The sequence below is a fragment of the Solea solea genome, chromosome 16 (genome assembly GCF_958295425.1).
Source record: "Solea solea chromosome 16, fSolSol10.1, whole genome shotgun sequence".
In the NCBI taxonomy this organism is placed as follows: Eukaryota; Metazoa; Chordata; class Actinopteri; order Pleuronectiformes; family Soleidae; genus Solea; species Solea solea.
The window spans coordinates 11,673,275-11,690,984 of record NC_081149.1 but is presented as its reverse complement, the minus strand read 5'-3'; the positions used below and the strand labels follow the sequence as shown (position 1 = coordinate 11,690,984).

Below are 17,710 nucleotides of genomic sequence, written 5' to 3'. Positions count from 1 at the left end.
CCCCACACACACAAAGCATAATCCTACCTCCATGAATTCTGGTGCACTTCACTGTTCTGTGCAGTTCTGTTCAGTGTTTGTTAACACTCAAGTTGTCTTCACTATAACACCACGAATATATTGGACACAATAGTACATAAAACCCTGTAGAATCGTTTTTACCCTAATTTTGAATATTTCCTTTAGTAAAACGCATTTTATATCCTTCGTCTTTACTGCCCTCCTGTGGTCATAGCCAGACAATTTAGTACTGTCCTTTACTGTTTTTTAATTTTGTTTTATTAAAATAATTCATGACAGACTACAAGGCACTTAACTAAAACTCAAACACAAGAACAACTTTTCTAATGTAGTTCTGTGACTAAATGATCACAGAGCCTTTTCAGAAAGCTTTGTCATGAACAAAAATGCAACTCAAAACCACACTTGGCAAAGATTTATTAGGAAAAGAAAATGTGTCAGATTTGCAAGCACAGAAGCATATTACGAGCCGAGTGAGTAGAAATGAGACAAGAAAAAAGACATCCTAACTTTGAACTGGTTACTCACACCAGCTATACTGGTTGTTCATATTGACTTTAACAACAGTCCTGATGGTCTATGTACAGTGGCTCTCTCTGAGCTGCTTGTGCTAAATCTGTCTTGACACACTGTTGAGTTCTGACCAAATAAGGAGGTCCTAGCCAAGCTGACAATGGCATCAGTTAACTTCATTTTGTTTTTTTAAAGTCCACAAAATCCGCCTTATCACTCTGTGCTTGAGCCAGCCTCTGCTATCTGCCTACACAGACAAGCTTGTCATGAGCAGATGGTTGCACATATTATTCTATTGATGTGTTTCTGTTTTTCTTTAGTTGTCCCACCTGCTCTTTCTACGTTTTGGTGGTTCAGGAACAGCAAAGCTATCATCTCCTCCTCTGTCCTTCCCCTCCCCACTCCCCCTGTCTCCCCCATCCCTGTCACTTCTCCGATCCTCTCTGTCCCTCCTGCTTCCATCCCCGTTGCGGCTGTCACTGTGGCGGCTGCTGCCGCCACTGCTGCCACTGTGGCGATCCCGATCCCCGTGGCGGTCACGATCTCTGTCTCCATGCCTTTCTCGGTCGCTGTGGCGATCGTCACTGCTGTGCCGTTCACTTCTATCACTGTGGCGGTGGTAACTGTCCCCATGTCGCCCACGGTCTTCACTATGTCTGTCCCGTGAGCTTTCTCTCGGTGATGAAGGTGGAGGGAAGCTGGGCTGGGAAGTGGTTTGACTGGCGGGCACTGAGCTCAGGGTGCCAGCACTCGTGAAGCCGGGCATCGACATGGTGGAAGAGAGGGACCTTTCTGAGCCATTAGCAGCTTCTGTTGGCACAGAGCTCAGACTGCCAGCACTGGTCCAGCCTGACGAGCCACTAGACTTGGTGCTGAGCTTAGGAGGACCACTGGATGCAGCCACAAAGTGGCTCTTATATTGAGCCTAGAAGAGGAGGAGGAGAATAAGTTAAGAACAAGAGATTAGCTGTCTGGACAAAAAAAACAAGGTTTAATGGATTTTATTGCTCCTTAATTTAAAATGACCAAAGTACTGTTGAAAGGATCTGCACACCTTTGGGCTCAAGAGTATATAATTAGTATTCCCCCCTCTTCATGGAAGACCTGTCACATTTTTCTTTTTTCTTAAATTTCATGTTCAAGCTGTAATCGACCATTTGAAGTAATACCCCGTAGGATCCAGCAGAGGGTGCTCATAAGAATTCCTCACATAGAGATCCTGTTTGGGGAAAACCCAGTGACTTTGGTAAAGGATGCTGTAACAGCACCTTTGAGGTGCAAGCTTACATGAAGGAGTCTCTTCTCTGTGCAGAGAGCAAGTTGCTGCTTTTGTGGAGAGACATGGGGTGCACCACCTAACTGCAACTCTCTGTAAGCTGGCTGTGTGTACCATTAACAGCGCATGTTCTAATCCACAGGTAATATTGTAAATAAAAATGGAGCCGCAGTCCATCCCGATCAGCTTGACAGATTTGTGTTTCTGTCAAATAATAATATATCATTTTAAAACATATATAATAACAATCAAAATGATATAACATGATTACATTTTCATTAAAAGCTGTTTGTTCTGTTCTACAGCACTGAGTGCTATAGTTAAAGAATACTCCAACACTAGCACCACTGTTTATAAAGTAACAGTTATTAAACTTGTCAAAAGTAATTAAAACTGTGATGTTTGTCGAGAATTAGGGGGAGTATCATTACAAACTTGTTAGAACTTGGTTTTTTTTTTAAGTGAAAGCCCTACTGCATGGAGGTTTGTCTTTATACTAACATATTATACACAGGGTAGACATGTGTTTTACTTTGGAGAGGTGTACAGCCTTTAAACTTGAACTCCTTTAGCTATATATACACTCACACATGCTCCAGAGGACTTTGACATGAGACCATTTCTTTAATATGAAGCAACACAAACGGACAGAAAGGTGAACAGACAGACATTCCTTGAATTACTAGAGGGTTAGAGAGAGATAATCTGCTGGGAATGCATGATTGCAACTAAATGAAAGAAACCTTTTCAGGCAGATTTTTTGAACATTTTGTCACTCATGAAAAGTGCATAAAATAACTTTTTAATTGCGACAGAACTGTACCTGGAAGGCTTGTTTCATTGCAGCCATTCGATCTCCCATCGCCCCAGTAGCTGGTTTGCTGTAGCCCTCAAAGCTACTCGTGGAAGACAACAAGCTGCTGCTACTGCGTTCCTGGAAACACAACAGAGTATTACTCATCCTCTAAGTTTTTCTAAATTGAGAAGAAATATCTTAGCTGTCATTTCAGACTCTCAGAAGATCAGAGTGAAGAGTTCCAGTCAAAAATATTTGTTTTATTCATTATTTCACAGCACATTTAAAACATAAATCATGAAGAGCAGATTTATAGACTAGTAAACAGTAACTCACAGAACTTTCAGCCCCTAGACCTGGTCTCTCTTTGTAACCAAGACCACCTCCACCAATATTTGGCTTCTTTCCTTGACCACCCTTGAATCTGGACTTCCTGAACCACGGATTCTGGAGAAAATAATGCAGAGAGAACAAAATGAATTCCACTCAAAAAGAAACAACAACAATACAAATGTAGGGTAGTTACTTAAAAAAATATTCTCACCTGCATAGCTAAATCCATCAGATCTTTGGAAACAGCTTGATTAGCTCCCTCCAGATTTCTCACAAGGTCTCCAGCAAAATTTGTGTCTTTGTTGGTGAGAAGGGTGTAAGCAAGACCCTTCTCTCCAGCACGACCAGTTCGACCAATCCTGTGTGTGTGCGTGTCAATGTCTCGTGCCACATCATAATTCACGACTGTGCGAATAGATGGGATGTCCAGACCTCGAGCTGAGAAGGAATTATGATAGTAAGCCAAATATACCAGGGTTTTTTGTAAATTTGTAAGCAGATATTAAAGTCTTATGACACAACTATTGATATACTGCAGTCACAGCTGTTCATTCATAGAGCAAATGTTGAAACTGGACAAGAATGGGTTCATGTGGGCATTCAAACATAAACCCAAGCAGAAGGAAGAAAACAGGGGCTCACCTGCAACATCAGTGGCCACTAGAACGGGCAAATTCTTCTTCTTGAAGTCACTGATGACCTTGTTCCTCTCACTCTGGTCCATATCTCCATGCAGGAGGCCAAGGCTGTAGCCCTCCTGTGTCAGGTTGGTGGCCAGTTCTTCACAGTTTGCCTTCTTGGTTACAAAGATGAGGACAGAGCCGGTGGATGTGAACTCAACCAACCGACGGGTCAGCCATGACCATTTATCTGTCCCAGGTAGCAGTTCCACGACCTGGGTCACATCTTCATTGGCCTGGTCAGAGAGGAAACATTTTTTTTTGTTACGTTTACAATTTTTTTTTAGCTCTGATAAGAAAAACTGAGCTGAAAGGTAATATGAATTGTATTTGTGAGGTACTGAAGCATTATTGGCACTGCCTTTGCCAAGCACACTGGTGAGCATATTGCCATTGCCAAGAACCAGCCTGAGAAATGAACGCTCGCTCTCACTGACATCAAGGCTGCCAGCAGCAATGCAAAGAAAGACAGCATTTAACTACTTAACTAAATAAGCAAATACATAAATTCTACACCTGCTTAAGCCTACAATATCTTATGAATATATTTGCCAATTTTTTCACCCTGACACAGCCTTTTCTGACTGAGAAATTAAGTTTATGTCATTGTCTTAACCAGTCAGTTCCCAAAACAAAGTCCATAGGCAATCAAAGCACATGAGTTGATGATCCACTGCTGTGGTAGAAGCTCCTGTGTCCCTGCAAGCTAATACTGATTTTCTCTATGGACTTTGGTGCAAGAGCATGAGTCATAGATTTAATTAGGTGAGCCATTAGTTAATTGGCTGTTTTTCCCCTTTGTCCCTTCTGTGAGCCACATTTTCAGTGACAGTGAGTACTAACAATTTGTCTGTATCTCATACAATCAGATTTCATAAACAATAGCCTCTCTTTAAAGTAAATGTTTCTGTGTAATGTAATGGAACATTCAAGGTGTTTCAGTTTAAGCAAATTAAAATCTGTGTGCTTGAACTTATATATCTATTGCACACAAACAGACGATCTGAAAAATAATAAGTAGGCTACGACTACTGCTCTAAAAATAAATGCTAATTTTATTGTGACATATAATGTGTGATGCCACATACTTCTCCAATGTCTCCCTGCACCACACGGATAGGATCTATCAAGATGTCTCTGGCGAGCCTCTCTATCTTCTTTCGAAAAGTAGCACTGAACAGAAGAGCTGTGAAAGAAAACACATAATGAGTAATGAGAACATTAAAAACTTGCTGAAGCCTTTGCTACTAAAGTCAATGACATATTGTAACACACTTACTCTGTCTGTCTGGGCGAACATGGCTTGCAATAGACCTAACCTGATATTCTGAAACAGGAAAAAAAGAAAGTAGCTGCAGTGCATTACATAGATTCACAGTATCTTTACTTAAGTACTGATGTTTTCAACCCACCAAAACCCATATCAAACATGCGGTCTGCCTCATCAAACACAAGGTATGTCACTCTCTGCAGTGACGTGGCCTTCTTTTTAACGTGGTCAATCAGACGACCCTGTGCAAACACATACGAAGGGTAAAAATTTGGTGCAGCAGTAAATTATGTGGGATTTTTGCAGAGAAAGTCAGTTTGTAGTCCGGTCTCTTACCGGAGTGCACACCACAATTTCTGCCCCCTCCTGTAGAGCCTTGGCCTGCTCCCACATGTTGCCTCCTCCATAAACAGCCACAGAACGCAATGAGTAGGCTTTCCCAAAACGCTTACATTCTGCGTGGATCTGATAGATATTTAAAATGACACACGATTGTAACAAATGTGATCAAATGTATTTTTGTGAATACTGCAGCAAAGACACAAATCAATTAACCCAAATCTCTTCCCATTTCATACCTGCTGACAAAGTTCTCTGGTGGGACACACAATAATTGCAATGGGCCCCTCTCCTTCTTCTAACTCCTTTTGGTCCATGATGTGAACCAGCATTGGCCAGATGAAAGCTGCAGTTTTACCACTGCCAGTTTTGGCGATGCCTATCATGTCACGCCCGGACAGGGCTATAGGCACACCCTAGATAACACATTCAAAAAAAATACCAACTTTTCCATCATTAAAAACAAATATTTAGTCTCTTAATATGTTGCTAAATTATAATAAATCTGCACAAAACCTGGCACTGAATCGGTGTGGGCTGCGTGTACTCAGATTTGCGGATTTGGTGCATCAGCTGTTCATCAAAGCCAAAGTGGGCAAAGCTGGTGCATGGTTTTGGAGGGGCAGCACCTGATACCTGAGAAAGAAAGCAAAGATGTAGTGATTTTTTTTTTTATTAATAATAATAATAATAATAATAATAATAATAATTAATTTAAAAAGAAGAAGTGTGCAGTAAAGTGAGTCGGGTCAATTCAGCAACACAACTTTTATGTACTAATGAACATACTTACTCGTAAGTTCAATTTCTGCCTTAAATCCAACATTTGAGTTCCAGTCAGGCTGCTGAGCTCTTCATGCTCATTGTAGAAGTTTTTCTCATAGGGTGCGTATTCAATCTATAAAAACAGGCCGCACATATCAAACACAATAGTTTATAAAATACACAGATATACAAAATGTTGATCCATGGTTTAAACACTGCTCTGCTTTTAATTAGTATTGTCCAATCTACCTCACTGTGGTCAATAGGAGGAAGTGGCAAGATGATTTTCTTGGTGGCAGAGGGGATTGGGTTCCCGTCGCTGTCATAATCAATGTTCTCGTCCTCCTCCTCCAGGGTCAGCCCAGCTGTGGGATTCTCTGCCATGTAGCGGAAGTAGGCTTCCTGCAGAGAGCATATCACCTCACATGAAAAACCAAGTCGGATTGCTGCTTATCACAGCAAAAGTGATCAACAACATACCTGGGGAGACAATCAGCATTGTAACGAAAGAACAAATTACGAGTGAGAGTCTGATAATCACACAAACCAACAATGTGACATGCTTTTTCTGCAACAAGACTATTCAAAACAGTAAAGAAAACTGTTCCATCATGATGCTATTACATATGCAACTTGTATGATCAGCTATTAAAAAAAAAAAAAAAAAAAAAACACACAACAGAAGACATGGAATGTTTGGTCAGGAGACCTTTCTGATCAGCGATGTAGTAAATTAAAAACTCTGGGGTTCTCACTCACTTGTTCATCTTCTTCTTCAATGTCATCACGAATACCCCTGAAATGACAAGTGGAGAAAAAAAACTTCCCTGCGGCTCGTTCATACACCCAAAGCAGCCCACATCCCACTGTGACTACGAATGTGTTACTTACCAGAAAGTATATTTAAAATCCTTTAAAACAATGTTGTATGAGCCATAATGTCATGGGAGAAACTTAATACATCATCATAATGCTAAAGTGATACTTGTAATTTATGAATTCAGTTGTGGACACATATATTAACCTTTTTCCATCTGGTGAAACTTATATTTTAAGGCCAATATAAGGACCTAAAAGGTGACTTCAGAACTAAAACAAAGAAAAAAAAGTGACTGTTTTTAAATCTTACTTGGCTGACTTTTTCTCTTTTTCCTTTTCCTCTAGTTTCTTCATGTCTTTAGCTGCTTGGTCCTGAAGGTGAGAAAAAACAGAAAAAAAATTTGTAAGAGAAAAGAGTAAATTACACATTTGAATAATATTTTAGCCTCTGCATCACTGATAATATCTTCCCACCTCAACTTCTGCCATGAAGGCATCCAGTGGGTCATCCTCACTGTCTGAGCCACCACCAGACTGCATCTGCTGTCGCGTGGGCGAATTTTCAGCCGGGATGTACGGTAGATCCACGTTGCTACCAGACTCATCTTCATCATCTTCAAAATACCTTGTTAATAGCAAAGATGCATTTTTGTATTCATGTCATACTGTGAATATATGAACATGTCTAAACGTTCAGCATGTGAGCTTATGTATGGGAGATACATACGCATTTTCCTCATCAAAATTAGCCCTTTTGGTCCCTATTTTGTAGAATGATGGGAGCTGTTGGTTCTTCCCGTATCCTCCCCCTGATCCTGTGGCTCCAAGTGCTGTGTGCGAATTTGGAGGAGGGCCAGGTTCCTCCTTTTTCCCTGCAAGAGCAAATCCTCCAAACCCAAAACCTCGCTTAACACCCGGACCACCTTTGTTCCAGTTCATGGCTGTACTGTGAAAACAATAGTAGTCTCACTTTACAGACAGTACATACAGCACAAATGGTACATACAGACATGTGAGAGTGAGCGTGATATGGTTCCAATCAGCTGATGTTTTTGTTTGTAGCAAGTTACACATCATTACAGTTTTATTACATTTAACAATGTAAATTATGTCATGTCCTATGTTGCATATTAGGATGGGTACATTAGAATTGAGCATCCCTTGTACTTTACAAAAAGCCCTTTGTTTCCTTTATCAATGACACCTGTAGACAAATGATGCACACCCTTGTCATAATGACAAGCATTAAGTGAACAACCTTCTCAGAGGTAGGACTGGTCATACTCATAATCCTGGGTCAAAAAGTGGTAGGTTACACTTGTCATTTTAACATTTAATAGTTACTAGCTTGTGTGAATATGTATTACAGACATCCTTAATTCAGTTCTGCTCAGTCAAAATGAAAATTTCAGATATCCACAATGATGTTCTTCTTAGGACAAATGATGTCACTTTGTTCCATTCATATGTATAGGGTTTTTCATTACAGATATATTTTAATTTAAAAACAAACAAAAAAAACTTGCCATTTATCGCAATTGAACCGTGCATGTCTGCCAAAAAGGCGATGCTACAACTATCTGGGATTATCCAAAAGGGAGTGGACGTAGTGAGACTAAGAGCATCATGTTCGTGACCTGAAGCAAGCAAATATTTTACTAAACACAAAAATATAAAGTAACACAGTTCTAAACGAACATTTTCGCATCAATTTAACACTGGCCATGTTTTTAGTATACATAGCGTTAGCCTGTGGTTAGCTCAAGGCCGCAAAATAAGGCCGAGGTAAGACAAGTTCGACACTTGGCCGTGCATGTGGCTTTATTTGGGTCTTTTTTGTAAAGCCGCGGAGTATCCTGCAACTTTTTTTTTGCGTTGAGTGAATACATCGATAGGTTTTTGTCAGGAGCCAGGAGTCAGTATTTACCTGTTTCACGCGTTTGTAAATGAGCCCGTCTGTGTGTGTTGTCTTTAGAAGAAGCGCCGTATACGTCATCAATGCGCGCAAGATTGGGCGTGTCGTCGTTTACGTGCGACGTTCATGTTTCTGGCAGACAGCGTAGTGGAAAGCTGTCAAAAGATGTCTATCCTTTGATATGATATAACTCCAAACAAGCATCGCCTTTCTGAACACCACATAGGTACGTTATCAAACCATTAAAAATAATACCGTGGCCTGTTAAAAATAATGAATGACTGCTTCTTTAGCTAGCGGGAATTTACTAATGCTAGCCTGCGCGCTCCATCATAGCAACATTAGCGAAACACTAGCACGAATGGTTCTGCTAGAGAGTTATTGATCTGTTTTGATAGATTTTTTTTGCTTATTGATTCATTTTCTATTCGCTTGAAGAAAGTGCATGCGAGTGCTTAGTAAGCACAACTATTCAAGCCTAAATTGTTTTTCAACCTTTACATTTGCATAAGAGGTGGGAATCACAGGGTACCACACGATACGCGATACATGGTTCGCGATACCAATAATATCACGATACAACAATTCTGTGATAATCAATATATTGCAAGACAATCATACAGCGATACATGATGATATCTGTCTAAGTGAAAAAAAACAAAACTTAGCTTTCTCAACCAGTATCCCGCTGTAAACTCCCTCGTCTTTGCCCAAGGGACACTTGGGCATAAGTTACCCGGCGTAACTTATGCCCAAGTGTCCCCTCATTCATTTGAGCAGCGCTGCCAGGGTTTACTATACCTTAATTCTTTCATTAAAATGTTGAAATTTGCCGTGGCATATCCATTATTGTCTTGCATGAGGAAAGATGGCGATATATCCCCAAAGTGATATTTTGGTTCGGCGATATATCCCCAAAGTGATATTTTGATTTGGTGATATGGCGATTTTGACTTTAAGACGTTTTGTTTTCTTCAGTTAGAAAGATATTGCAATTTATTCTCTTGCAATATTTTTATTGTCACAGAATTGTACTTTTGAGATATCATTGGTATTGTGGACCATGTATTGTGTATCGTATTATACCGCGAGATACCCTGTGATTGCTCCCCCTACATTTAATATTATTATTTTGTACAAAAACACAATTCTTTTGAAATAATATCAAACTTCATCACTCAAATTTATTTTGTTCCTCGGGATATTGTAAGTATACTACGATAGAATGAGCATTTCAAACCAACTACAAGTGTCTTACTTTTTATTTATTGGCTTATTTAGCAGGGATATTTAATATTAATTAATATTAAGTCACCTCTGATCCTTGGTGTGAGTTTCAACCTGTAATTCCCGGACAAATGTTGCAGTTGCAGAATAATATATTGTAAAGGATGCTGAGCAATATATAAAATAGAAAAGAATATTGATTTTGGGAAATGGGGACATTCAACACAGAAGTACATAATATGCAAAACAATGAAATGTGCATTTTCAGAAAAGGTGGTTAAAATAGACATATTTTTTTTTTTTACATTATTAGACACTGAATTCAAATAAGCACATACATTAAAGGTACAAATATATCACTTTTTTTCACTTTTCTTCACAGATATTACCTGAATGTTTTCAGCATCATCTGTAACACACTCAAGAGGATCCATGTCTTTTCTTGTAAGTGTTTGCCGAATACAGATTAAAATCATGTCTTTGATCATTTTTATTCATTGTCAGCAAAATTGTTCTGTAAACACAACTATGATAGCATTCATTTGAAGCAGCTAAACGCAAGATAATTTTTACCTGTTAGATTTCGAAGGCCTTCAGAGACCACAGGAAAGCCTTGGTGAAATTGTTCAGCTTTAAATTGAGCTTTCTATGACTTTGTCTTCAACACAAGCGACATACATCTTTTTTTTGCCTCAGATTAGGTCATCCTCATAAAGCATCTCATTCTACAGCTTTAAATATGTAACCTCTCCTTATTCTCGCTTGCATTTTCTCTCCTTTTTTTCCATGTCTGTTATTAACCCTCTGTCTGTCAGCGTTGGGTATCTGAGAAATTGAGTGTGGAGAGCCTGCGGGATTTGGAGTTATTTGGAGGTGAGCTTCAAGGCAAACCAGCCCATAATGAGAGTGTTCAACATTCCCAAACCAGTGCTTACACTCTTGACCTTTCATCAGCACAAATAGAAAACTTTACAAAAGCTTCTTAGATCAGACCTCATGCTTGAATTACAACCATGGATCAGGCTCTCAGTCATGGGTTTCATTTCTTTTCTTAAATTCCATCCATCCTTTGCTACAATATCTTATCAGAGGATGCATAGACAACTTACTTTGAAATGCATGTGGGCTTGTTACGTACAAAACCTTTGTGCTATTTTAGTTCATGCTTCTTGTGATTTGTGCTAGTGTGATGTGTATTTGATTTTGGATGTTGACTATTTTAAGTTATCAATATTTTTAAATTTGAATTTTGTCTCTTGTGGAGCTGTTTGTTTTCTTCTGTATCTCATAGTGTCATTGTTTGCATAAAAACAGTGGTTAAAGGTGAATCAAGATGAATTTAAGAAGATGAGAATTTTATTTACTTGTTAAATGTGAGGAAATTTCATGTATGCATTTACTCATGGAGATATAATGAAAGATGGGCTCTGTCATTGGTCTGTTTGTGATTTGATATGAGCTCATTCTGATTTTGCACGTGTGAGAGCATATTATAAGAAAGGTAAACACATATTTGTGTTTGTCTTTGCCAAGTTCCTGAAAATAAATTTCAACAAAGCTCTTTTTAGCACTTTTACTGTCTTATTTAAAACAAGAACATTTGAGATTTTTAAAAATATTTATTGATTTCTTACATAGATTTTGTAGACATTTATTTTTAGCTGTGGGTGATTGTGGTTTTATTTTATTTATCTGGGATATTTCCTGCAGTCGTTTTAAGAGAGATTATATGGTGGTGAAAACATAAAATATATTGTATATTAGGGGCTTGTTTTTCTTTGGCACATTGGGGTTACTTCATTGTGGATTATGTTTTCTTTGCAAGCTTTGCCTCATTTTCATTTTCTGATAAATCATTGCTTAATGTTGCATGTTTGCTTAAGTGAATTTATATTTTTGTGCATTCTGCATTTCCATTGCCTTTGGTAATATTTGGAAAAACGAAACTGTCAGGTTTAATTTTGTTATTTTTCACTTTTTTTATTTGCGTGGGTAGAAAAATATTGTTTATATGGACATAAGCAGTTTACTGGGGGCAGAATTGTTATTTTTCATTTTTTTATTATTATTTATTGTTATTTAGCTGTTGTTAGTGTAGTTTTGTTTTAATTGTATTACTACACTTTCAGATTAATCCTGACTGCACTGATAAGTCTTTGTTACTTGGTTGTTTGAAAGGCAAAACTACTAGCCATAGGAAAAATTACAAATCCCATCAATAATCATTGACTCCCACAACCAGAGGCTGCTTCTCAGTTCAAGAGCTGCTCTTGACACAGATCCTTCTCTTGTTTTGTGTGTGTTCATGTCAATGATGTGGTTTTTCTATCCCAGAGCAAGCTCAGGGACTCTCTCACAGGAAAGTAAGTGTGGTACTCCTGTCACTGCATCGTCATCCCCCATTTGCCTTTTGTGTATGTGCTGGCATGTGTATGTGTGCATACAGATTCAAATGCAGAGGACTCCACAAACCCTTGAGGCTTTGCACATTTCTGTATGCATGCGTGTTGGATCCAGGACACACTGTACATGCTTCTAGCTCAGAAGTTCATTTCACGCCACTCACTTGGGCTTCTCTCGTAGAGTACAGGGCAATTGTAGCTTCTTTATTTTAATGAAAGCGGTCAATTAATCCTCTCCTAAGCCAAACTATCAGTTTCTGTCTGAGTGTGTAGTGTGCTGTTAACATGCTGTGGTCAGGGTAACTGCCCGGTTTGGATTTTTCTGATTTTTACTTTCCTCACTAAGTCTAAATTGTTTTCCTAAGAGTATTTTCTGTTCAGAGTAAGAAATGTGTGTGTTTTGACTCTGCCTGTCTGTGCTGATGTTGGCTTGTTGGTTGATTTGATGGTGAACTGATTGTGTCACACTTTGATGTGAGCTGCTGTAGATGAAGATGGAGCGTAAGAAGCGCATGGTAATGTTTCAGAATCAGAACATTGTCAACTGTAAGCCATGTGATTAAATCAACATTTACATACATTTCCTCAGCTGATAGCTGCCATAGCATGCGACATTTAGTGCCAATTTTGATTAAATATAAAGTTTCTATATGGCAGAAGGCTTTAATTGGAGGTAGCCACACATAGAACTCCTGGTTTTATTTTTAAGAGTATTTTCAGAGTTGAGTGTGTCTCTGATCTCTAAGAAATCTCATATGCTAGAAGTGCACTATTCTTAATTTTGAATGTGTTTCTTCTTTGTGGTCACCATGGAAACAGTCCAAATATCCATACAGCTTGCCATCATTTGCGTCCACAGCTTGCTACTGCAATCTGTCCCATTTCCATCATTTGAATGTCCGTGAACTGATGGAACTCAGGAGTCCTCACTGCCAAGATTTATTTATATTTTGATGCATAAGTCTAAAATAATTTATATGCACATATGAAATGTGTTTACCGATATACTCGTACTCCTTTAGGCCATTAAAAAAAAAAAAGTGCACTTTTGTAATGTGATATGTATTAGTAACTCTATCATCAGTAGGTACCTGTGTGTTTTGTTTCATATTTTTCCAATGCTAGTGTGATGGTCATGCTAACACTTTGATAATCTTTTAACAACAGATTTCACAGATACTGAGCCTCTGGTAGTCACTTAACAAGCCCACTTAACAAGCCTTGGGCACAATCCTACACTGTAAGATGTAAGGTCAGTGTCGACCAACTGACGACCACTTTTCATTCACTCCTTCCCTTCTCTTCTACCTTCAGGTCCATGAGGACAGTCAGGAGAGTCTGACCTCCCTCCCTCGCAAGGACACGATGGGCAGCTTCCTCCCTGACAGCGGCTCATATGAGCTCCTCAATGTTATTGGTAAATATAGGCAAAAAGACACCTGCACATGGCAGCTAGTAATACAACCTTTTTGTTTAAACAGTCAGACACACTACTACTAATAATACTCAACACCCAAGGATTGGAGGACACTTGTGTAACTCTGACATAAATATTTCTCTAATTGAACCCTTTCTTTGTTGTGTGTGTGTGTTTTAGGTCGAGGCTTGGATGACTTGATGACTGTGAACCTGGCTCGATACAGACCCACAGGGGAGCATGTAGCTATCCGACGAATTGACTTGGAGTCGTGCGCTAATGACATGGTTACCTACCTGCAGGTCTGCATCAGTCTGCCATCTTCCATCAGTCCCGTCAAACCGCATGATACAACTTCACTGCTGTCGTTGCCTTTAGTGTAAAAAAAATAAAGCGTTCTTTCATCTCTTCCTCCCATCGGGATACATTGTATAAATGCAGTATGTTTTCATTGATTGTTTTGTCTTTACCATTCACCCTTCAGAATCATTGTCTGTGCCTGTTGTTCTGACATAATAACATGTCATTTATTTTCCTCTGCCTATCAGTGTGAACTCCATGTGTCAAAGTTGTTCCACCACCCCAGTATTCTGCCCTACAAGAGTGTCTTTATAGCTGAAAACGAACTATGGGTTATCACCCCCTTCATGGCGTTGGGTAAGAAAATAAATTATCACTGTATTTTATTATACTCAACAAGTTATAACATCATTGAACCAGAGTTTATTCAGTTTTCTCACCATGGTTGTCTGTGATTACTTCTTAGGGTCAGCCAGAGATCTGATCTGCACACATTTTTCTGATGGCATGAGTGAGCTGACTATCTCATACATTATACTGGGTATGCTAAAAGCTCTCGAGTACATCCACCACATGGGATATGTGCACCGGTAAGAGACTCCTCATTCCAGAGAAATTTTAAATATTGCCTAATACCAAGGAAATAAAAAGCACCAATTAGATGTGAATGAAGAGTTGACTTTTAGCTTTAAATCAAGGAATTCAACACAAGTACAAACACATCACCTGTTAAGTAATTATAGCAGTTTTTACATAATCCGTTCTAGTATACTTGTAGTATATGTTACACAGTATACTCTGTACTTCCTTCAGCTTTTACTAATGAATTAGTGGTATATTCATTGTTTTGACTGTCTGGTTATTTGTAGGAGTGTGAAGGCCAGCCACGTGTTGATCTCAGCAGACGGACAGGTTTGCATGTCAGGTCTACGGAGCATCTTCAGTCTGATCCGTCATGGTCAGAGGGCCAGATTTGTTCACGACTTTCCTCAGTACAGTGTGAAGGTGCTGCCCTGGCTCAGCCCCGAAGTGCTGCAACAGGTACTGAATTCTCTCGGAAATACTGTTATGCTGTCAATGTCTAATGGGGGTTACCAGTCTTCATGCTGTGGCAGTAGCAGGGATTGTTCATAAACTCTGAATTGACAGCAGTGGATGATTTTGAATGTGTCTTTTTTTTTCTTCTCAGAACCTGCAGGGCTACGACTCTAGATCAGACATCTACAGCCTGGGCATCACAGCCTGTGAACTGGCAAATGGACATGTTCCCTTCAAAGACATGCCAGCTACACAGGTGAGTGAGTGTATTAGGAATACTTGATTAGTCAGTTTCAGTGTTAAAGATAACAGGGGTAAATTCTCCTAACTTATATAACAGTATTTTCTGTTTGGATTAATCTGTTGATTAATCGATGAGTTATTTGGTTCATTAAATGTCAGAAAATGTTTCCCAAACCTCAAAATGATGATATTCTCAAATTTCTCATTTTGTCCGCAAACCAAAATGATTTTGTTTTAATGACTTCTTTGGTTTATAGAGCTTATTTTTATAATTAAAAAAAAAAAAAAAAAAAGTTCTTTGAATTGACTTGAAATGAATGTCAGTAAGCTCATCACAACTGCGTCCTTCTTCCTCTTTTGACTTCCACAGATGCTGCTAGAGAAGTTAAATGGAACAGTGCCATGTTTGCTGGACACCACCACTATTCCACCGGAGGAGCTGTCCATGAAACCATCCCGCTCTGGAGCTGATTCCGGGATCTGTGAGGGTCCAGGAGCTGGAGGGGCCAGACACTCAAACGGAGACTCATCAGCAGGACACCCATACAATCGGACGTTCTCCCCACACTTTCATGGCTTTGTTGAGCTGTGTCTCCAACGAGACCCAGAGAGGAGGTTGGGCATGTTTCTTTTATCTGGCTTATAGTCTACATTTTAGCAGACAATTTTTAAGGCACAAGACAATCATTTTCTCACTGTTTTTTTTTTTTTTTTTTTATCAGACCATCTGCCGCCACTCTTATAGGCCACCCCTTCTTCAAACAGGTAATTTGCTTTGTTACTTTTGCTTTATTACTAATTTTTGCGTTAAAGGTCCAGTGTGTAACAATTAGTGTCATCTAATGGTGAGACTGCAGGTTGAAACAAATGATCTGCTCACCCTTTTCTTTCCCACGTGCATCAGGGAACTACAGTGGCCTTCACATACGAGTAAGGAAGATGTTCTTTATTCGCTGGCGAGTAAGCTTTTGCTTCAAAATACTAAATGCACGCTCTGGCTGGTTTGACGTGACAGCGCGAGATGACCCTAAAGTACTTATAAAAGGCTCATTCAAAGGCACCGAAAACCAAACAACCTTTAGTTCAAAGTGATGATATACTTATTTTAATATGCTTATGGATAAATTTCTACCAATAAACCCTTACACACTAGACCTTAAATAGCATTGTGTCCTAACAAAATGAAAGGTTTTATAAGCTCACCTGGTCTGAAAATACATGCCATCAATGTTGCTCATTTTACTTTGAATATAAAAATGGTTGAGTTCGAAGGGCGATGACTAATTATGAAAATATCAGCTGTTATTTTGTTCTTCTCTCTCTCTCAGATTAAACGTCGGCCCTCCGAGGCACTGCCTGAGCTCCTGCGGCCTGTGTCGCCCATCACCAGCTTTGCGAGCTCCCAGCCACAGGACTCTCCCTCTGGACTGGCCAGTTTGGAGTCAGGTCTCAGCCATCTGGAGGTGGACGACTGGGACTTCTGACAGTGAAGGACTCAGTAAGGAGACACTTGTGGGACTCTAATCATGGGAGAAATTACGAAAATCCAGGAGATATTTTTTTTTTGTAATGGCCCCCTTGTAAATAATTCAAATCTTAAACTCAAAAGGAGTTGCTGTTCTCAGAGGTTAAAAGCCAGCAGCCATCTTGCCTCTTTTTGATGTCTCTTGCACGCTTTTGTTCTCTAGATATGCACAGACCCTTGCACTGCACTGATGGCCTCTTTTTCTCTTTGTAACACAACTGTTTACAGATTGTTCTCCCTCATGTTAAACCCCCCACCATAGTCAAAACACAACAGGACTCCTCATTTTCTCGTATTGTTGCTGAGATATCACAGAAGGGTTTATGGATGTACATGTAACCTAAACCCAAAGATTCTAGAACAGATGAGTGGGACACTACGACTAAATATTCTGAGGAGACTCTCTACCTCTTGTTAGCACATGGCTGCTATGGGTGGCTTAATTTGTTCAGTGAGACCACCATAAGGGTACGCACCAGTCCTCACAGCTGACTCTGTCCGCAACACCAGATGGAAGGTCTCGACTTTTTCCCATGTAAATGCATTTCTTTGCTCAGCTTGTGTGACAGTACAAACTACATCTTATGCTTTACACATCACTTTTGCTACACGGAAGTTCAGTGTAACAGCTGTTGGGTTTAACCTTCAGAGCACAAAAGTGTGTATTTCCTTGAACTTACGCTGGGTGTGATGTTACTTATGTCAAAAATATGAATGTTACATTGGTGCTCGTTTTGTCTGCATGTATTTAACGGTGAGAACAAAACAAAGTATTTCAAATGTTAAACTTTTCAACAATAAACACTGTTCACTATTATGTTTTAACTTAAT

General features: G+C 39.4%; 2 protein-coding genes across 4 annotated transcripts; one reads left to right on the top strand and one right to left on the bottom strand.

The window, feature by feature from the left end:
• Positions 1 to 421: 421 nt before the first annotated feature.
• Positions 422 to 8,830, bottom strand: ddx42 (DEAD (Asp-Glu-Ala-Asp) box helicase 42). The gene is made up of 18 exons (XM_058654151.1): positions 8,740 to 8,830; positions 7,540 to 7,758; positions 7,287 to 7,437; positions 7,123 to 7,184; positions 6,753 to 6,789; positions 6,243 to 6,395; positions 6,022 to 6,126; positions 5,745 to 5,864; positions 5,468 to 5,644; positions 5,226 to 5,354; positions 5,032 to 5,131; positions 4,899 to 4,946; positions 4,708 to 4,805; positions 3,582 to 3,855; positions 3,151 to 3,377; positions 2,943 to 3,053; positions 2,634 to 2,744; positions 422 to 1,459 (listed from the first exon to the last, which is right to left on the bottom strand). Exons 2-18 carry the CDS (start codon positions 7,749 to 7,751, stop codon positions 851 to 853), a joined length of 2,724 nt encoding a protein of 907 aa, XP_058510134.1. The 5' UTR covers positions 7,752 to 7,758; positions 8,740 to 8,830; the 3' UTR covers positions 422 to 850.
• strada (STE20 related adaptor alpha) lies at positions 8,820 to 17,693 on the top strand. Of its 3 annotated transcripts, XM_058654152.1 has the most exons (13): positions 8,820 to 8,953; positions 10,337 to 10,398; positions 10,770 to 10,827; positions 12,289 to 12,317; positions 13,671 to 13,773; positions 13,954 to 14,075; positions 14,322 to 14,430; positions 14,540 to 14,663; positions 14,943 to 15,114; positions 15,263 to 15,367; positions 15,725 to 15,969; positions 16,077 to 16,119; positions 16,683 to 17,693. In XM_058654152.1, the coding sequence occupies exons 2-13, from the start codon at positions 10,348 to 10,350 to the stop codon at positions 16,836 to 16,838; spliced, it is 1,317 nt and encodes a 438-aa protein (XP_058510135.1). In that variant the 5' UTR covers positions 8,820 to 8,953; positions 10,337 to 10,347; the 3' UTR covers positions 16,839 to 17,693. The 3 variants fall into 3 exon arrangements, with proteins under 3 accessions (XP_058510135.1, XP_058510137.1, XP_058510136.1); XM_058654154.1 differs by lacking the exon at positions 12,289 to 12,317 and having other exon boundaries at positions 8,822 to 8,953; XM_058654153.1 differs by lacking the exons at positions 10,770 to 10,827; positions 12,289 to 12,317 and having other exon boundaries at positions 8,822 to 8,953.
• Positions 17,694 to 17,710: the final 17 nt, after the last annotated feature.